General features: G+C 44.5%; 1 protein-coding gene across 4 annotated transcripts; it reads left to right on the top strand.

Annotated features, from left to right (window-relative positions):
* The first annotated feature begins 910 nt into the window (after nt 1–910).
* Nucleotides 911–21884, top strand: lacc1 (laccase (multicopper oxidoreductase) domain containing 1). Of its 4 annotated transcripts, none has more exons than XM_041211659.1 (7): nt 911–1332; nt 2711–3355; nt 6348–6526; nt 8607–8772; nt 11399–11624; nt 11829–12027; nt 21294–21884. In XM_041211659.1, exons 2-6 carry the CDS (start codon nt 2788–2790, stop codon nt 12001–12003), a joined length of 1314 nt encoding a protein of 437 aa, XP_041067593.1. In that variant the 5' UTR covers nt 911–1332; nt 2711–2787; the 3' UTR covers nt 12004–12027; nt 21294–21884. The 4 variants fall into 4 exon arrangements, with proteins under 4 accessions (XP_041067593.1, XP_041067590.1, XP_041067592.1 ...); XM_041211656.1 differs by lacking the exon at nt 21294–21884 and adding an exon at nt 13615–15929 and having other exon boundaries at nt 912–1332; XM_041211658.1 differs by lacking the exon at nt 21294–21884 and adding an exon at nt 12124–13599 and having other exon boundaries at nt 912–1332.
* The last annotated feature ends 271 nt before the right edge of the window (nt 21885–22155 follow it).

Genomic DNA, 22155 nt, shown 5'->3' on the forward strand with positions numbered 1-22155 from the left:
TTGGTGGGGGTTGGGTGGCAGTTGAGGGTAGGGTGGTAGTTGGCAGTTGGTGGGGGTTGGGTGGTAGTTGGCAGTTGGTGGGGGTTGGGTGGCAGTTGGTGGGGGTTGGGTGGTAGTTGGCAGTTGGTGGGGGTTGGGTGGCAGTTGGTGGGGGTTGGGTGGCAGTTGGTGGGGGTTGGGTGGCAGTTGGTGGGGGTTGGGTGGTAGTTGAGGGTAGGGTGGTAGTTGGCAGTTGGTGGGGGTTGGGTGGCAGTTGGTGGGGGTTGGGTGGTAGTTGGCAGTTGGTGGGGGTAGGGTGGCAGTTGGGGGGTAGGGTGGCAGTTGGGGGGTAGGGTGGCAGTTGGGGTGGTGAGGTCAGGTCAGGTCGGCGGCAGTTGAAAGGTCAGAGGGAGTCGAAGGGTTGGAGGTCAGAGGTTCGGGAGGCGGGGTGGGGTCAAGGGGAGTTGGAGGGTCAGGGCCGAGTGGAAAGGACGGGGCAGTTGTGTATAGTTACCCAGGAGTTAGACATTTATTTCCGTCTAACATTTCCCGGGTAAGTGAATCAAACCCCGGCTTCAGCCCTGAGGTCCTGGACACGGTGGAACTGTCTGTCCATCGGAAGGTGAAAGTTCGCAGGCAATTCCCGCCCAGTCCTCGCACTGACATGTCCGAGAGGGTCCCCGGGTGGGGCAGGGGGAGGGGGTCCCGGGCTTGAGCTGCTGTTTGAGGCGCTGACCCGAGCCTCACTCACTGGCCCCACCCGGTGAATCATAATCTAAAGGCAAAACAAGACATTTTTCAAACTTGGTATAAACCAAGAACATCCGAGTGTTTCCCGCATTTGATGGGTTGTGTTTTTTTTTAAACACGAGCCGAGTTTGTGGGATAAAAGTTTCAAGTCCACCCGGAGCTCTGACAGTGAAATCACTCAGTGCAGCGATGCGGATGTGGTCCGCCTGTCACACACCAGCGGATCAACTCATTGGGGGAACTCTGCTGCCAGTCATCTGTCCGTCTTCTTCTTTAACTTCTCTCCAGCTCGGCAATTCCACGCTGATTCCGCCCGGGTCCTGATAACATTGAGAGAGAAAGGCACCGTTACACAAACACTGAGGGGGGCAGTGGGTGCGACCCCCCGCCCTGCCGCAAGAGCACACAGCCCCACCACAGCTCAGCTGACCTCACTGGCAGGGGAGAGCTTTGACCCGTGGACTGGTCCACATGCGGCCAGCGCAGCAGGAAAAAACGTTAGCGTCGGGGGAACACCTACCCGGAAACAGCCTTGCCTCAGTAGCGAAAATCCAGCAAAATACTCTTCGCTCTGCATTTTTTCCTTTCGGGCTCTGTTCAAACGTAAGTATGTCGATTGCTCCTTTTAAGTACAAGGCGTTAGAATGGGTCCCCTTGTCTGATAATTTTATATTATTAATATCATGTTGGATTTTTAAAAAAATATTAGATTTTGGTGGCTTGGGTAGGTACAGAACTTGAGTATTGCTAAAAAAAAATGTCGAAGTTTTTCATCTTTCACTCGTCAGGACAGATGCAAGAATACCAATCTGCTGATTTTATCCTGAAGAGTGCAAGAGGGAAAGCTTCCACTACATTCCTCTTATTAGATTTTTTCTTGAGGAACAAATATTCGGTTCCCTTGGGTGTATTAATTAGAATCATTGAATCATGGAAATTTAATTTGGTTAAGGTGTGCAGGGACAGATCATACTTATTATTATTATATTTATAAGTCCTGCTGCAACACTAAAGACATTTGAGGGCCCACACCATGAAGGCCAGATCAGCTGTCAGGTTGTCCCAGTTCCGGTGTTCAATCGAACAACCCTTTACCCTGCTGCAGAGATTGTCAAGAAGATGAGTGAGTCTTGTTGATACAGCATGTAGCCCGTTTCATCCAGCTGCCCCTGGGAACACCCACATAGCTTATTAATGTTAAGCTGGCCCAGGGTAATGAATCATTGGAATTCCAGAGGAAGCATGCATTAACTTGCATGATCTAAAGATTGTGGCCATATTCAATCTGTGCAGCGAGTAGCGCAAATCTTTTTTATTTATGTACATCATTGCTGAACAGTGCATGAATTGCAAATTGAATGCAGGCAATTAATCAAGCACATCATACATACAAATTAAGAGCAGGAGTAGGCCATTCAGCCCCTCAAGACTGCTCTGCCATTTGATAAGACCGTGGTTGATCTAATTGTGGCCTCAACTCTACTTTCTATCCTCGATAACTTTTGACCCCCTTCTCAATCAAGAATCTATCCAACTCAGCCTTAAAAATATTCAAACACCCAGCCTCCAGTGCTCACTGGGAAAGAGAATTCCACAGACTCTCAACCCTCAGAGAAGAAATGTTTTCTTCCTCTTCATTTTAAATGGGAAACCCTTTATTTTTAAATAGTGTCCTGTAACACTTTTTCTAGTCTCACCCACAAGGAGAAACATCCCCTCAGCATCCACCTTATCAAGTCCCCTCAGAATCTTTGTCTGTGGCAGACCCACTGTCATTGAAATTGCAAGCTGATATTTAAGTTTCAGAATGTGTTAAAATTAATCTTTCAGATGAAAGGGAATTTCACACCATTCTGTCGCAGCAAAAAGACTTGTAAATTGTTTTAAGTTTCTGAAAACACATTGCTGCGTTTCATATTGCGTTTTAAAGTAACATTCTGAGTGATGTAATTTAAAATGCTCTACCCTTCCCTCTACTCAGGTTTGTTTCTCTAGCTCCAGAAGTCATCAGCTCTTTCAAGACAAAGTGATTCACAGCAGACCAAATGTTTGGCTAGGATGGTGGTAGAAGTGGTCCTGGTTGACTTTTCAGATGTTCCTCATGGTTCCATTCAGAAATGGCTTTGCCGTGCTGTGGACGTAATGAGCACGTGCAGTCTGGTCGAGTGTCCATATGTCTTCATGATGTACAGCCAAAGAAATACAGACAGTGCAAATAATGACGTCCAGAGTTATTTGTATCAATTGTCAGAGCACGTTGAAATGCCAAAAGGAAACCTTGAGGTTTTGGTACAATCCAGTTTTGCTGGCATCCTGTACACTGCCAAGAAGAAGATCGATGAACAGAGCCTCAGCCTCATTCAGGTGATTGCGTCCACAGATAGGAGAGCCACACTGGAGCTCTATGTAGAGCAGCTTTTTACTGCAACTTATAAATTCACATTTGAGACACTAGTGATGGAGAGTGAAGGAGAAATAAAACTACATTTGCCAGTACCTGCCATTAAAGAACACGTTCTCTTGAGCCAACAAGCAGATTATATTTGGAAGGACATCCGGGCATTCTTGGCCCAACTCAAAGGAGATATGGGAGAGATTGTAATTCTCAAGTCTCTGTTGATCCCAGGTAAACTTTCAGAAAAGCCAAAAAGTTGAGTGTGAGAAGTCAGCTAAGGCTATCTACCATTTTTATACATGATAAACATTAGTTGGTAGTGTTCTTCTGGGTTATCACATTATTAAAGGGTAAATTGAGAGGCACTGGCTCAGGATCGGACTTTGTAAAGTGAATTTGCAACAGACTGGAAAGCAGGTTACCGTGCTTTCTTCTAGCTTATGGAAGTGACCTCTAGGGGACAGATCCCAAGGGAGGAATTGTGTTTTATTTATGAAGAGGTGTGTGGTAATGAATTCAAATGTGCTCTTCTAACTAGTAAACTTCCACCTTTTAGATGAAGCATTGAAGATTTAACTGATAAACCGAATTGATGTAAAAGATGGAGGGGGGGGTTAGATATCAATCCCCAAAAGGGCTTTGTGCAGGTGGAGGGGTGAGTGCAAAACATTTAAAGGCCTAAATTTGAGGCCTGGGGTATTTAACTCACTGGCCACTCCTCCTACTCCTGGCCCACAAAAAAAAGTTTTTAAGCTGATGTTGGAGGCTCTCTTTGTATCCTTGGCAGCTATTTGATGGAAAAGTCACGATAGCTTTCCCACTTAGACTCCAGTTAAATTGTAATCGGCTTCTCATTGATACCATGGAACCCTGATTGCTTTTTTTTATTATTTCATGAGGCTTGGATCCAGTGGGTGCCTCATCCACCATCAAACCCGCAGTATTCAAATCCGAAACTGGTGGAAATGGGGCATCAGCCGCTTCATTCTCACTAATTGGCATGAGTTAATGTTCCCCCTGACACCACCCCGCCCCCTCACCACTGGAGTTTCAAGTTCAAATGTAGTGTTCAGAAATTAGAGGGTGGGAGATAATTGGACCAAGTTATACTGATGTGGCTTAGTTTCCATTTTAAAGTCTTATATTCTCACCACATGAACCTGGCCTGTTTGTGCCTCAGAATGATGTAGATATCACATGATCTATCTCCAGGGAAACAGTCCACCATCCTGTGGATGGTATCTTTACAACACACATGATTATCTGCTTTCCTATGTAATAAATCACACACTGCTCCCATCTCTGTGACCCGCAGCTTGTGTCTTTGTCCAGCCTCTCTTACTATCCCACATTTTATAGATAGTCCAGGAGCCTTTAATACAACGGTTTCAATTTCCGCTGGATTCTGTATCTATTTATTCATTGTTTCTGTTGCTATTGCGTAGCCTGATCATTCTAATGCCACTCTACTGTAAACAAAGTGATGTGACACATTGGACATAGCGGGGTGACATTTAACATGATATATGACACTGATACTGAGACCACTTTAATGCAGAGCCACCATTAACTTTCTTGGGAAAAAACCCAGGAATACTGTCCTCAAGCATCCAACACCCCACCCCACCAGCGGTAAAGTATGCCCCTAACAACTGGTCCACTAAATCAGTACAATCCCACTGAGACAGAAATTATCTGCCACTCCCTACGGCAAACAGCATGCTGACAAGTCCCTGCCCCTGCTAGAGAAATATTGCCCTGCCCTTTCCACCTCCCCTCCCTCTGGGTATTCGCCCCGATCACTTCCTTCTCACTACCTTTGCCTCCTGCTCGTAACTCCTCCCCAGAAAGAGGCCTTGCTCTTACCTCCCCCTGTGGAAAGCCGTGGGAGATGGACTAGTTGTAAAAGGAAATGCAATGAGGCCACTGTTTGTCTTTCCATAACTCGCATTGTCCTTTGGAGGTTAGAACAGGCAAGGGGCCTGTGGTTGTGTAGGCACGAGTTCAACCCTATTGAGCAGTTAAAATTGGCCAGAGGATTTACCCACCAATATCATCTGAATCCCACCAGCTTCAGCTTAACCTACTCTTCTGAGCAGGTATTATGGCTGGGAGCTGTGGGAGTGGGCTCCAAGGCTTTCTGACACTGCACTCGAGGTCTTGATGGAGGAGGTAGAAAGGAGGAGAGATGTCCTGTGCCTGCAGAGGTGAAGAAGACCCTTCAGACCCATGGTAAAAAGGGAATAGGACAAGATAGCAATGGAGGTCAATGCCAGTGGTCTAAGCCCGAGGACCTGGACGCAGTTTAATGATCTCACACAAGTTGTCAAGGTCAGCGAATGTATCTTCAAATGTCTTGTCCTACCAACTGCACCACTTGCCTCAAACATTGCTCAAATCATCACTCACCTATCAACAATCAGGACTCAGACATACCTAACATTCATTTGCTGCACCCCATACACTGAGCACTGTTGCAAGCCTCACACCCACATCTCATCAGTTGCACGCATTGCCAGCTATTCAACCCTGACAGCCACATCAACTGAACAGCTCCCTCTGTCTTGCAGGGCACATCCCTCTCTTAGAGCAAGGTGGTACACAACCGAAGGCAATGGGAGCTAACCAGATGGGGACAAAGACTCCTGCACGTCCTGACCCCATGGAGAAAACAGTTCTGGCCATTCTTGGGACACCCATTGCTGAGGCTTTGGCCAACAGCGGGGCTGAAACCACCCAATATGATAGTATCCTTAAACCTAAATGCTATCTTCCCCTTCTCACACCCTCCTCATCCCACACTCTCTTCTGATTTACACGATGCAGATGGACACATGTGCCTTTTACATTTCTCCCTTCCTACACCACAGCTTAACCGCTTTGCTTTTCTCCTTTCAGATACTCAAGATGCAACCTGACCAGACAGTGGGGGAGCATAAAGAAGACAGTAATGATGAAGACACAGCACCATCACTCTATCATACTCGCAGCCACCAGCTCAGATACTGACACTGTGTTTATCTTAGTTGATAGCATAGAGGGAGGGTTTGCATGTGCTGAGATTCAGGCCATGATGGCTTCCATCTAGGACAGGGGGCAACAATAACTTACAAGAGGGCAAGCTCATACACACAAGTGCCTCAGTATCTTAAATTTTAAAAAAAGTGATGACTAAGTTCAGGCATGTATTATCTTGCTTCTAAAGCTTGTTTTAATTCAACAGATGTATTTCTTCATGGCTTTACTACCAGAACAGGTGGTATATCCTACCTACCAGGCCTCACTTCCTTAAATCTCTTCAGTAGCTGGAAACGTAGAGACCCAAAGGCCGTGGTTACTGAGAATGTCCGACGGTTGAGCACAAGCGCAGGATTTAATGCAAAAATCTTCTACCTCGCAAAGGTGAAACTTTCATATTTGCATTTGAGAATTACTGTTGCGAAAACTATCAAGCAATGTTCTCTCATAATATTTAACAACGAGGGAGAATGTGCAAGTACAGTGGAAATCATCTTCAACTTCAGTGGGGGTGGAAAACCAGCACCAACAGATTATAAACGCTGACCAATCTTCCACTGACTTCATCATCCCAGTGTTCCCATTCTGAGTGATAATCCAGAAACTCCTGGTGGTGATGGATGTGCATGAGCAGCACCTTTTATTTATTAAATGCCTTTAAATGTAGTAAAGCATCCCAAAATGCTTCACAAGAGGGTTATCAAACATAATTTGACACCGAGCCACATAGATGTGTCCAAAAGCTTGGCCGTAGGAGTCGTTGTAAGGAGTCTCTTAAAGGAGATAGAGGTTGAGGAAGGGAACTCCAGATCTTAAGACCTAAGCACAGCTCCGTCAGCGGACAATGAAATTGGTGCTGCACAAGAGGCCAGAATTGCAAGGGTGAAGATTTTTTTTGAGGGTTGTGAGGTTGGACAAGGTTAGAGAGATAGTGAATTTGAAAACAAGAATGAGCATTATAAAAATGAGATGTTGCTAGACCAGGAGCCAATGTAGATCAGCGAGGGGTGAATGGGATTGGGTATGAGTTCTGATTAGGGGAGGCAGAGATTTGGTTGAAGATAGGAAATAATGTGGCTGTGATTAGTCTGGTGCTTTCTGTCAATATTCTCATGTGCATAATAGTCACATGGGCAGGGTACTGTTACACAACGTACCCCACGAAGGAGTTAACATCCAAACATTAGACATGCCTCATCTGTAGACACCCTGATAGCTCCCTTAAACATAAATAGTTTATGCTGATCACTCCACACTGTTCTGGGAATTTCAGGAATCCACAGTGTACATGGGTGGGGGGAGTGGAGGGAGGTGCTAAATTTAGGAGCGCCACAAACCTGGTACAGCTCTGACAACATACAGCAACGGCACTGGGAAGGGAACCAAATTAAAGTGGTCCTTGGGCTTCGTCACAATAATAGGGGGGACACCAATCCGGTGCCTCGATGCTATTTGCCTATCCAGACCTTACCCTACTTAAATCTGAGTCAGGTTGGGAACAGGCAAGATAAGGGACCACCTGCAGTTGTCACTTAAAACCAGAAAAAACACTCCAACTCTCAAGCAGCTCTAAGTTACTGCATGGCAGCTGTGGCTCAGTTAGTAGCAGTCTTGACTCTGAGAACCAAGGTCCAGGGCACACCTATCTACACTGGCACTGAGTGCTATCCTTTCGCAGGTGCTGCCTTTTGGAGGAGACATTAAACTGCCATCTCAGGTATGACACTATTTTGAAGAAGAACAAAGGAGTTATCTCCGATGTCCTGGTCAGTTTTTACCCCTCAATCAACATCACAAAAAACTAGATTATCTCGTCATTATCACATTGCAGTTTGTGGGAGCTTTCTGTGTACAAATTGATTGCCACACTTCCTACATTACAACAATGACTGCACTTCAAAATGTACTTCATTGACCGTCTGGTGGTCATTAAAGTCTTTTGATTTCTAGAGGCTTTGAGCCCTTCTTTTGAATGGTCTACTCTAAGCACTGCTGGTTAGGCAGCTCAAGAGCTGGAATTATGAGTTCAAGCCTGCATATCGCTACTCTGACTATTCCAAGCTAATTTAACTATCGGGTTAAAATGGGGCCTGTAATTTAGCAGTGGTTTGAACCCCATGCAGATCAGGTGCTGACATCTACCCCACTTATCTTAGGCTGATTAAATGGCATAATGTTAAATTTAGGCCCCATTGAGACAAATAAGCACTTTCTCACTGGTGCAGGCAGTAGAATTAATCACAATATCAGAAAGCCCCAGTAAGCGATTTTTACCATTTTATTAAAGTTAAATCCCCCATCACTGTCGGGCGTTGTAACTGATAGCCACGTGTGCATAAGTACATGTTTTGTGATCCAACTGGAATCTCAGCTACTGCACCAGGCTTTTTGATGTTTGATGTTGTGAATGCACTGTGAGCAGCTGGTTGTGGTGTGCTTGTTACCTTTACTCACTTGCTAACAGGTAAGCCATGGAAGCAACATCTGGACTTTGGGGAAGCCTGAGCCTGAAAACTATGATGGAATGGTGACAAACTGGAAAGGCGTCACCATAGCAGCACCAGGAGCAGACTGCATTCCTCTCCTGTTTGCTGATCCTATCCAGCAAGTGTGTGGAGTAGCTCATGCAGGTAATAAGTTTTAAGTTACATGTCCTGCCTTTATTGATTCCAATCTCAAGTGCTGGTCCCCATCTGACACCCTTCCCTATCAGGAGTCAGGTGTTTCTCTTTCAGCACCCCATCTAATGTCTAACCTAACAGCTCTCCGAGGATACGCTGCCACTCAGATGAAATGTTGGCTACTGTTGGTATTCCCTAGTGCTTGAATGATTGCTCCTGTTAATGTTTTACAGAAGGTCGAGGGGTGCTTTCACTGCATTTGTGCCTTGTGCTTCACAGTTGGTAAAACTGACGCTAAGCATGGTTTCCAACAAAATCATCTTACAAAGGACTGCCCAACAAAGCATCTTTCCCCTGGGAGCTCATTGAAGCAGTTATCCTGTACTGACATGTGGCAAAAGTCCTGATGGCGCACAAAAGTGAAGCACCACTGAACACTGTACATGTAATCTTTATAGTCTGCATGGATCAGAGTACCTGCAAGCCCTGTTTTAATTCGAAACCAGGCCCTGCTGAATTTATCTGTGGCTATCATTCCAGTTCCGACCCCTGGGGCACATGCAAGGCTTTTCAGCTGGGGTTTCTTTTCAATACAAGTTTAAAAATAATAATCCTGCATTGGTGCAGCTGATATGTATAGCATATTAGAAACCTAAGAACAGGGGTAGACCATTCAGCCCCTCGAGTCTGCCTGCCATTCAATTAGATCATGGCTGTTCTGTACCTTAGTTCCACCTACAGCCTTGGTTCTGTAACCCTTAATACCTTAAAATCTATCAGTCTCGGTTTTGAAGTTGTCAATCTACCCAAATGATGAGGGGGAGTTCCAGATTTCCACTACCCTACGTGTGAAGAATTGCTTCCAGACATCACCCCTTAATGGCCTTGTTCTAAATGTAAGGTCATGTCCTCATGTTCTGGACTCTCCCCACCAGAGAAAATAATTTATCTCCCTGTCAAATCCTTTAATCATTTCAACATCACAATCAGATCACCCCTTAATCTTCCATATTCAAGTGAGTACAATCCTGGTTGATGCAACCGGTCCTCCAAATATAACTCTAGCCCCAGTTCATTCTGGTGAATCCATGCTGCAGCCCCTAGGAGTCCAATATATCCTGCCTGAGGTGTGGTATCGAGACTGAATGCAGTACTCTAAATGAGGTTGAAACAGTGCTCTGTACAACTGTTATATAACCTCAGGCCCTCTTAAGATATGTGCCAACAATCTTTTAGTCTTTTTAATTATTTATTGGACCCGTCTCCTGGTTTTAGTATTATCTGCACTTGAACCCCTGTTTCTCTCAGCTTCATCACAATTCCTATCCTCACATCATTTAGAAAATACTCTGAACTATCTCTCTTAGATTCGCACTGAACTCCATTTGCTCACTCACTCAATCTAACAATGACCCTTTGCAACTTACTCTTCCCACTTGCATTAGCTACTGTGTCACCTAACTTGATTATAGACAGCAAACTTAGATATCTGGCCCACTGTTCCACCATCTAATGTTGATAACTGTAGTTGAAAGGCTGAGGCCCCAGTAAGGGGTCTGGAAAATAAAATTCCCAGAGATTGAAAGATGAGAATTTTCTCTGGTGAAAATTTATTTTCAAAAGCTCGTCTGAAGAACAATGCAGCAATTACAGCTGGCAAAGATCATGTTTTCATTGATAGTGTCTGGATAAAAAGATGATTTTATGTGACACAAAATGCTTTCTTGGATGGTTGAATTATGCCTCATGAATTTTTTAAACACTGATTCACAGTGAACATTCCCCCCTCTTCCATTCCCCATCCACTCCCTGACCCTCCCCTCCACTCCCACTCCCCGACCCTCCCCTCCACTCCCATTCCCCCTCCACTCTCTGACCCTCCCCTCCACTCCCATTCCCCCTCCACTCTCTGACCCTCCCCTCCACTCCCATTCCCCCTCCATTTTCCAACCCTCCCCTCCACTCCCCCACCATCACCTCCACTCCCATTCCCCCTCCACTCTCCGACCCACCCCTCCACTCCCATTCCCCCTCCACTCTCCGACCCACCCCTCCACTCCCAATCCCCCTCAACCCTCCAATCCCAGTTCCCCTCAACCCTCCAATCCTCCCCTCCACTCCCATTCCACCTCCACTCTCCAATCCTCCCCTCCACTCCAATTCCTCCCACCCTTCCATTCCCATTCCCCCTCTGAGCCTCCCCTCCACTCCTATTCCGTCCACCCTCTGACCCTTTCCTCCATTCCCATTCATTCTCTATCCTCCAGCCCTCCCTCCATTCCCATTTCCCCCTCCATCCTCCAAACCTCCCTTCCACTCCCATTCCCTCACCCTCCAATCCTCCGATCCTTTCCCCACTCCCATTTTCCCCCACCCTCTGATCCTCCCTACACTCCCATCCCCCCAATGCTCTGATCCTCCAAGCCTTCCCAATTCACATTCCCACCCCCACCCTCAAATCCTCCCCTCAATTCCCATTCCCCCTCCACCCTCCGATCCTCCCCCCCCCCCACCCCCCGACACCCTCTGATCCTCCCCCATTCCCATTCCTCCCCCAATCTCTGATTTCCTTCCTCCCCCAGCATCCTGGAATTTGTTCTAATGAATTGGCATGGTGTTTGCTCATCCCTTTCAGGATGGAAGGGTACATTGGCAGGAGTTGCTATGGCTACAGTGAGCGTGATGATGGCTGAATTTGGCTGCAGTGCTAGAGATATTCTGGTGGTGATGGGTCCTTGTGTGGGCCCATGTTGCTTCACCCTTCACCAAGAGGCAGCCAGAGAGTTTGTGAAGATCAACACCAACTGTGTGAAAGGGACCAATTCTCCCCGTCCAAATATTGACCTTAGACAAGCAACAAGGTAAATTGAAAACTGCAAATTTGTTAAAGGTCAGATGAACTTCTAAAGTAGAAAAACGCAGATTTTTGTAAGAGCTGTTTTTAATTTTATTGCTTAAAAGACCTAAAATGAGAATGTATGTATAAAATATTCAATATGGCTATTTTAAAATGATGCATGAAGGAAGGAAGCATTGTTCAAAATGTCGAACTTTTCTTTCCTAAGAGTTTTACTGGAACGTGGAGGGATTCTGGCTGAAAACATAAGTGATGATTCCACGAGCAGTAAATGTAAGGATGTGACTCCTTGCACAGCCTGCCACCCGGACAAGTTCTTTTCATATAGTCGGGATGGAAGCAACTTTGGAACTCAAATTGGATTTATCTCTGTCAGAGACTAGCTGTAAACCTGCCATCGCATACAGGTAATTAGTTTACCTTGCTTCAGACAGTTATGAGATGCACCATTTTATGTTGTTGACACTTGTATCCAAGACTGAAACTCGAGCTTTGCCTTCCAGAAGTTGTGCCATGGAACAGATGGGTTCGCAGCAGTGCCCCCTTCTGGTAATTACCCTACAGCACAACACACCCCAATTTCCAGCATCTGCAGTTTTTTTGTTTTTATCTCAGGAGTGCAGAGTATCCTTGGCTGCCTTCGAGAAGCGTTCTTTCACACAAGGAAGCTGCTGTAAATTGACTTTTTAAATCATATTTATAAGACAAAATTCACATTTTTGCAGAGATTTTAATATATAAAGAAGAAGAAAGAAAGATATGTCTTTGTAGAGTCTTTCGAGCCCTCGGCTCATCCCAAAACACTTTACAGCCAATTAAGTACTTTTGAACTGTATTCACTGTTGTAATGAACTCTTACCAGGCATCCTGGCCAATAACGGAGCCTAAAATAATAATCTTCACACTTGCCTGCTGTACCTCTTGTGATATCGTAGGTCTCAATCTGGGTATATTAAAGGAGATCCATTGCCTTCTTGCAAATGTCCCTCTCATCTGTTCTAATGAGCAGGTTTATACAGGAGGAAGGCAGTGAAATCAGAGGGGCTATGTGGCTGGCTTATTTTTAACTGTCCCCCTCCACCACCACTACCCCCCCTCCTCCTCACCACCACTTGTGGAGATCAATGAAGATAGTGGGAGGGATGGTGGGGGGTTGGAAATCAGATCAGGTCACGATTGTCTATTTTGACCTACCACCCAACACCAGGTTCTCCTCAAAATTCCTTAAGCTATCTGCTATCATGTCACTTTTTATGATTTTTGCTTGTTTGCCCAAAAAATAAATTTGAACCAGAAGGGGATTCACTCTCAGGACAAGCAGGGTATTTAAAAATGTTGATTTAGGTCCATTAACTGACCTAAATAGCGAACAGAAGACACACCGTATGTGTTTGACACAAAGGAGCTTGTTACCATTTCCCAGCAAGTTTCTTGTCTGTATTGATGAATTTGTTTCATTCCTTGGCCTTAGCTGGCCAGATCCTGGCTGTCATGTCCCCCACACCAAGTGAGAGGTGGTGGTTTAATTACCAGTGTAAGTGAGTCTCGTCCTGACAGAGTAGAGGGAGGGATAATTCTGTTTCTCTCTCCACAGATGCTGCCTGACTGGTTATGTTTTTCCAGCACTTTCCTGTTTTTGTTTCAGACCTCTGGCATCCTCACTCTTTTGTTTTTATACAAAAGGTTAAGCATTTGGCCCTCTCAATCTGTCCGTGTTTCTCCTCTCTCACACACTCGCTTGTTCTTTAAGCCTGTGAGAGATGGGGAGTATCCAGGCTGAGATACAGGCATGTACGTCCTTAATGAGAAAGGTTCACGCTGGCTCCCTTCAGGGACCACTAACCCTCACAGTGAATCTAACCTGTTAACAGGGGTAAAGAGGCATACTTAAATGGTGTATTTCTATGTACATTAGGAGGAGCAATATTGTGAGAAAACTGTATTCATTTGATTCATATATTAAAGGTAAACTAAACCAACTTGTTGGCTTGCAGTTGCTCATACTTAAGGTTATCAAGGTGAACATGGACAAAGTCAAGCTTGGAAGCTTTTCACTCTATTTTCTGGAAGACAGACAAAGTGGACATAAGGCATGTGTAAGATTAGCATATCACCAAAGAGGCACCTTATTGTTACAGCCCCTGGGTCATGTTATTGTATGATTAGACACTGGGCAGTAAAACATTTTCCTGTTGACAGGAAGTGGGGGTGACTCAACCCGAGGGAATATCTAATCTCGACCTGAAATTTGTAACACTGCGCAGCATCAGCAAGTTAAACCGCCGGCGATCTTTTTGTGTGCTGAAATAATAACAGCACTTTGCATTTGCGTAGCGCTTTCATCTCCCACAAAGCTTTGTAAGATGGGGGTTCAGAGCCTATGGAGGAGCTAGGGAAGAGGGTTGGGAGAAATGACCAAACATGGTTGGAGAAATGTGTTTGAGGAGGTTTTTGAAAGTGAGGTGATAGGTGTTAGGAAGGGAATTGCAGAGGGGCAACTGAACACTGTGTCAGCAAATGGGGGGAGAGAAAGGGGGAAAATGCATAGAAGGCCAGATTTGGAAGATTGAAAAGTGTGAGATGGGACATAAGGATGGAAGAGTTTACATGGTAGGATGGAGGGATTGATCAAAGGATAAGGATTTGGAAGTGGATGTTCTATTGGACGAGTGTGTTGATGAGGATAGAGATGACAGTTGATGTGACTTGGAATTGAATAGAAATCCACGAACAGAGTTTTGAAATCAGTTGGAGTTTAGTTAGGGTAGAGCTTGGAAGGTCATTGAGGAGACCTTTGACAAAGCCAAGTGTGGAAGTAAGCAAGATCATGGTGGAGGAATGAAGATATCAGCAGTGTTGACGATGAGGTCAGAATGGAGAAGGGCAACAGTAGAGGTGGAAGTAGGCAGTCATGGTGATCAGCTGGATTCCCTGCAGGGCACCAAAGTAACCCAGTGTGTGTTCTGAGCTGGGCCAGGAGCCAGGAAAGGAGGACGGAATGAGAACCGAAATGTCAAGTTGTTGGCAGGAAAGAGAAAGGATGCTTTTGGTTGTGCAGTACTGAGCTGGACAAAGTTCCAGTTCACCTACGCCTGATATCAGACTCCAAGTTAAGCAGTGCTCCACGAATGATAGCTTGAGCAAGAACTACAGTGTAGTAAAGTATATTTTAATAAAATACATTAAGACCCCCCATCACCCCTTCTGCACATCATGAGCCTGACCATAGCCATCCTCTTTTAGTTCCTCCCTCAAAAGTGTTCCTGTTTTCCTGTCGTACGTGAGATTTTTGCTGTTAAATCCTTGCTTCCCATACTGAAGTTGTCATTAATGTGGACAATTCACCCTTGTCTGGGTCTGACTGACTGAACAGCAGTGGCTGCAGTGACTGAGCTCATCATCAAAGTGACTCAGGGGCATCTCTCCCCTGGCCCCAGTAACATAGCATAAAAGCTCCTCTCATCCCAGGGAGGCTGTGACAGAGCTGTGTTACCTGTTGCAGCACCAGATGTGGCCCAGCACCAGGCCATCACTTGCCTGAGGCTCCGAAGGTGACTGTGTTTCTATACTTCAGGTTCATTCCAAGCTGCACCAGGTAAGCAGCAATTTCAGGGCATTACTGCATCAAACAACTGACAGACACATCCATTGCGAAGTTCAAACACATATACCCACTTCCCAGTGGAGGCAGCGAAGTAGAAACAAAGAATTGTGACAAGTGAATCACTTGCATGATTGATTTATGGAGTTTGAAAGTTTATTTCCATGCCAGATCCAGATCATTATATTACTGTCCAATCAGTCTGGCTAACAGAATCAGGTCCTAGATACACCCGTCAACCTTTACGAGAAAAACGTTTGTATTATGTCAGGCTTCAGATGCTAGATGCGTCAGTAAAAAAAGAGTTTAGAAGTAGTGTTTATGAGGATTTTGTGAAAGGGCAGTGGGGAGCAAATTTTAAAAAGTTATTAAGAAAATGAAAAGTTTAGCAAAACAATGATCATGAGGAGAGTATTCTTCTATTGATCTCTGATTGTGATCAATTTGGGCAGAATTTTGCCCTTGGCGGGTGGGGGCAGACGGGAAGCTGACCGCCGCCTGCGATTGGGGCCATACCGCGATTTCATGCTGGGCGGGCCAGTTATGGCTCACCCAGCGTGAAATGTGTGCGGCAGCGCTTGGCACTGCCTGTGCAGTGGGGGGAGGAGGAGGGCGAGTGGGGCAATCACGAACTTTGCACATGCGCCTGACTGAGCGCTTGAAAATCTCCCTAAGGCACAGAGCTGCCTCAGGGAGATGAAGCGCTTTTAAAAATGAGAATGAAAATAAAAATGTAATAAAACATGAACCCTCATGTGCCTCTGTCACATGAGCAGGGACATATAATTAACTAAATTTAAAAACTTTTATTTTTATTTGCTTTTGGAAACCTCATCCCGCCCGTGGAAAATTTTAGGGAGGGAATTCCAGAGCTTAGAGCCTCTACAGTTGAGGCCAGTCCGCCGCGGTGGAGCAGTGAAAATCAAGAATGCATAAGAGGCCAGAATTGGGGAGTTATAGGGCTGGAGGAGGTTAGAGAGATTGGGAGGGGTGAGGCCATGGAGGAAGTTGAAAATAAGGATGAGGCGTTGCTTAACCAAGAGCCGTTGTAGGTCATGGAGCGTAGCAGCGATGGAGGAACAGAATTTGGTGTGAGTAAGGACATGGTATTCCCAGTTCATGTCCAAACCATCAATAACCTAACTCTGCTTTGCTTCTCTGTTCAGACAAGATCAAGTGCAATAACAACAGTATGGCCAGAACATGAACCAGTTTCTAATGGGGGGGGTAATAATAAATTATCACAACCATAATCATTGTGAGACAGTTATTAATAAAGCCTAGAATCATAGAAATTTACAGCACAGCTGAGCCCATAAGAGGAACATAGGACATAGAAGCAGGAGTGGGCCATTCGACCTTTCGAGCCTGCTCTGCCATTCAACTAGACCATGGCTGGCCTTCTGCCTCAAAGCATTTTTCTGCACTATTCCCATATCCCTTGATGTCTCTAATATCTAGAAATCTATTGATCTCAGTCTTGAACATACTCAATGGTTAAAAGCCTCCACAGCCCTCTGGGGTAGAGAATTCCAAAGATTCACCACCGTCTGAGTGAAGAAATTCCTCCTCATCTCGGTCCTAAATGTCAGTCCCTTTATTCTGAGACTGTGTCCCCTGGTTCGTGGCTGTGTCAGGCAGAAGACAGCTATACAGCCTAATCACAGTTTCCAGCTCTTGGTCCTTAGCCCTGTAGGTTACGGCCCTTCAGATAAATATTCAGGTTTTCTTTTTAAATGAAAGGAGAGTTTCTGCCTCCACCACTATGTATGAAATTGTAAAAATGTTGTTAATTCTCGAATGAAGGTGTTCTGATTAATATACTGTTTGTATTGTTTACTGTAAAGTTCTAAATTGTACAGTGACTGCTGTTTACAGCTACATGGGAGCTAAAGGGTTAAGTATAAAAAGGACACATTTTCCACAGAGAGCTGCTACTTTCACTTTGGTGCCAAACGCGGACATGTCATGTGGTCAGCAATCAGCCTGAAAATGGGGCTGTTGAGTCTGGGGTAAGATGGCCAGGCCTCTCATAGTCAAGGGGATCAGGTAGCCAGGTCGCATGCAGGCAGGGAGCAATGTGCAGGACTGTACGTAGGCATCCCCGGGAGGGTATAAAAGTAGAGACCTCAAGGCACGCAGACACACAGCGTCGCAGAAGGAGGAGCCAGAGAAGTGAAGGCATTGAAGGGAACAAAAGACACCATCATCTGCGTCCAGGCAGCTTCCAGGAGCACAGATCGAAAACAGCTTGTCTGACGATGCCTATTATTAAGCATTTTTCTTCAATCATTTAGTTAATAAATTCTGTTAATTTGTTGCACCAAAATCACTGTCTGTTGCTTTTTTGTCTTGTCCCAAGAACTCAGTTAATGTCAGATGACCTTACAACTCTTTCAAACGGTGAGTTTCAGATCTCCACCATCGATTAGATTTTTAAAAAATTCATTCATGGGTTGTGGCTTTGCTGGCTGAGCTAGCATTTATTCCCCATCCCTAGTTGCCCTTGAGAAGGTGGTGATGAGCTACCTTCTGGAACAGCTGCAGTCCATGTGGTGTAGGCACACCCACAGTGCTGTTAGGGAGAGAGTTCCAGGATTCTGACCCAACAACAGTGAAGGAACGGTGATATATTTCCAAGTCAGGATGGTGTGTGACTTGAAGGGGAGCTTCTAGGTGGTGGTGTTCCCATGTGTCTGCTGCCCTTGTCCTTCTTAGATGGTAATGGTCGTGGGTTTAGAAGGTGCAGTCTAAGGAGCCTTGGTGAATTCCTGCAGTACATCTTGTAGATAGTACACACTGCTGCTTCTGTGGGTCAGTGGTGGAGGGAGTGAATGTTTATGGATGTGGTGCCAATCAAAAGGGCTGTTTTGTCCTGCATGGTGTCAAGATTCTTGAGTGTTGTGGGAGCTGCACTCATCCAGGCAAGTGGGGAGTATTCCATCACACTCCTGACTTGTGCTTGTGGATGGTGGACAGGCTTTGGGGAGTCAGGAGGTGGCTTCTGGTCGCAATATTCCCAGCCTCTGACCTGCTCTTGTAGACACAGTATTTATATGGCTAGTCCAGTTCAGTTTCTGGTCAATGGTAACCCTAAGATGATGTTACTGGGGGATTCAGTGATGGTAATGCCATTGAACATCAAGGGGCGATAGTTGGATTCTCTCTTGTTGAAGATGGTCATTGCCTGGCAATTGTGTGACGTGAACGTTACTTGCCACTTGTCAGCCCAAGTCTGGATATTGTCCAGGTCTTGCTGCATTTGGATATGGACTGCTTCAGTATCTGAAAAGCTTTCTACTTACCTCCTTCCTAATCTTCTACCAATCACTTTAAATCTATACTCTGTGCTTCCTGCCCATTCTGTCTAGGCCCCTCATAATTTTATATAGCTCAATTAAGTCTCCCCTCAGACTCCTGTGTTCCAAAGAAAACACTAAGCATGTCAGTGACGTTGGGCGATATATGTAGATGGAACACAAAAGATGGAATGGGGGGAGTTACCACAATGATTCCAGCCTTTAGGGGACCGAAATTTAACAAAAGACTCAAGTTTTTACTGGATAAAAGAATGAGAGGAGATATGGTACAAATCTTTAGAACAGTGAAAGGTCATCCCAAATTTCCTGAGCTGATATTGGTGACAAACGTCATAAGCTTTTTCGCTCTGTGCCTTGGTTTTCCAGCGACAAATTTACAAAACAAATTTGATCATGCCTCACCGTCTTTCATAACAGTCTAAAGTACTGTTCAATCAGCAAATTCACAATTATATTGGGGGCAAAGCTATGATAATTACCTGTTCACTATTTCGGTAAAGGACATGGTGGAGTGGAACAAAAGTCTCTATTAAATCTCGCCATAACCTTCATTGCTCTAGGGAGAACAATCCTAGCTTCTCTAGTCTCCCCACATGACCAAAGCCCCTCATCCCTGGTACCATTCCAGTGAATCTCTTACATGTACATTCCAAGGCCTTGATATCCTATCCACATGTGGAGCCCACAGTAAGACACAATACTCCAGCTGAGGTCTAACCATAAATTCAGTCTGTATTTAAGCTGATATTTGTACCATATTGGTTCCTTTAGTTGGTCGTTTATTCCACATTCTACAGAACAGCCTGGAGTTCTTGGGAGCAAGTTAGTAAGTTAACTTGTGTGTTTTGCTTTTGTTGTTCAGGTAAGTAATTTAACCTCCATCCACTTTATACATGTCCCTCTTCATTTAGAAGAAGGGAATATTGAGAGTATTATGAATCAGGAATGTTAGGTTATTTAATAAAAACAGTGCTGGAAAAACTCAACAACCTAGCAGCATCTTTGGAGAGAGAAACAGAATTAATATTTCAAGTCCAATATGACTCTTCTTCAGAGCTCAAACTCAAGAGTTTCAACTGAAACAAGACTCAGTTCTGATGAAGAGTCATATGGACTTGAAATGTTAACCCTGTTTCTCTATCCACAGATGTTGCTAGAGTTGCTGAGCTTTTCCAGCAATTTATGTTTTTATTTCAGATCTCTAGCATCTGCAGTGTTTTGCTTTTATGTTAAGTTCCTTGCCTGATTATCCAATCCGTGTTCCAATGACAGGGGCTTTCCTTCTTATTTTACAACTCTCTCTCTTGCCTTGACTGCAGACGGAATTCCACTCAAATGTTTCCAATGAAAGGCCGCCTTCTGTACTAAGAAGCACTACAAATGATATCAAAATGCAAAATTTAGCTCACCCTTAGACAGCTGATCCTATAACACAATAGTGGTTAAATTTTCATAAAATACTTCATTGGCTGTAAAGCAATTTGGGACATCCTGAGGTTGGGCTATGAAGATAGAAAGCAATGATAATAAGTGCAAAAACAATGGGAGTATATGAAAGGAGGACTCTGGGTTTTCCACAAACAATCCCCGGCAGACTGTACAAGCCAGCACTACACAACAGGGGTGCACTGTGCAGAGAGCAGCATTACACTAATGATTGTTCCGCAGGCTGATTCCACTGAGGTTTAATTACACAACCCTAAGGAGATGTACCTGTTTTCCATAATAATAATTAACTGGAAAATTCCCTAAAACAAAACCCTTGGAAAAATCCCCACGGAAAGTAACTAATGTCACATTGAATTGATCTGGAAATACATCAGAGACTTTGAAACCAGTCTGCAGAACTCACTTGAGACTCTCACTTGTGGTGTTGTGGGGCGCAGCATTTCCATGCCTAGCATATGTTTTTTGTTCTATTTCATCATAATTGTTAGACATGTACTGGAAATGGAGCAACATCTCAAAACAATAACTAGTTTCTTCTTTTCCAGTTATGAACTGTACATTTCGTACTAATCCTTTTCTGGATTTATTTTACGTGTTTCAGCCTGTATAGTTTTCTGTTTCCAACTTAGCACTTACAGGATATTATTTTTGCAAGTAACTCAAAATGAATGGGTTCTTTAAAGAGATTTATGCCCAAAATTGTTACAATACTATTTTAATATTATTCCTAAAAGTGTTTGGCTATCTGTTTATCCCATCCCTCTCAAACAGAACTAAAAACAAAGCAGCAGCCATCTAGTAGGTATAAGGTTTGCCTGAAGAGGTCAGTGTTGTACTAATCTGCAGTAACATTCACTGTACTGAATCATTGAATCAATCAGCACAGAAGGAGGGCATTCAGCCCGTTGTGCCTGTGCTGGCTCTCTGAAAGAGCTAACCCATTTGTCCTATTCCCCTGTTCTTTCCCCCAAGCCCTGCAATTTGATTTTCCTTTTCGAGTACTAATCCAATTCCCCTTTGACAGTTATTACCAAATCGACTCCCACTGCCCTTTCAGCTCATTTAAGTTCATTACAACTCAGTGTGAAGTAAATTCTCCTCACTTCCCTTCAGGTTTTTTTGTTTTATTTGAAATCTGTGTGCTCTGTTTAACCGCCCTCCTGTAATGTTAGACTATTTCTTCACCTTAATTTCATCTCCAAAGAGACTCAAAATAAGGAAATGGTGAACAGTGAAGATGAGGTAATTAAATAATGAAAGGTCATCAACCTGAAATATTAATCCTGTGCTTCTTCCTCCACAGATGCTGCCTGACCTGCTGAGTAGTTGCAGCATTTTCTGTCTTCATTTAAAATGAGATTTTTAATGAAACAAGTTTTTGGTGATGCATCAGGCTCATTGAATGGAGCCTGCATGTAGTATGATTGAGTGTCAGTGGGTAGCAGTTTCTCCTTTACTCCACTACCCAAGTGGTATAATCCTGAATCCCAAGAGTGACAGAATGAGATTCTCTGGACAGTATAATGTTTATCATCGAAAAATGGCCCAAAGTACTTACAGTATCTTCTCTACTATGGAGGGTGAGAATAATTTTTACTTCTTAACTATTTGACATGCCCCATTGCAGAGGAATTCAAAAGACACTGATGGAGAGGAGCAATAAACAGATCCATCTGTTCCCTTTGGGACAAGCCAGGACAACACTGAGAATCCCCAAGATGTTTCTGTTAAGTCCAGGAGGGGGCTGGTGTGAAAAGGCAGGAAATTAACTTTCAATATTTTATTGGACAGTAAATCATTCTGACTTAGGTGGGACCTGTACATGAGGAAACAACCATAGAACCATAGAAAAGTTCCAGCACAGAAAGAGGCCATTCGGCCCATCTTGTGCATGCCAGCCCGAGGACACTCAGCTGCCCTTTCTAATCCCACCTTCCTGTACCCGGCCCATAGCCCTGCAGCTTACAGCACTTAAGGTGCAGATCCAGGTACCTTTTAAAAGAATTTAGAGTTTCTCCCTCTACCACCAACTTGGGCAGTGAATTCCAGACACCCACTACCCTCTGCGTAAAAAAGTTCTTCCTCATGTCCCCCCTACACCTTCTACCACTTATCTTGAATCTATGTCCCCTGGTTCTAGAATTCTCCATCAAGGGAAACAATTT

Source organism: Carcharodon carcharias, chromosome 18 (assembly GCF_017639515.1).
Source record: "Carcharodon carcharias isolate sCarCar2 chromosome 18, sCarCar2.pri, whole genome shotgun sequence".
NCBI classification, from domain to species: Eukaryota; Metazoa; Chordata; class Chondrichthyes; order Lamniformes; family Lamnidae; genus Carcharodon; species Carcharodon carcharias.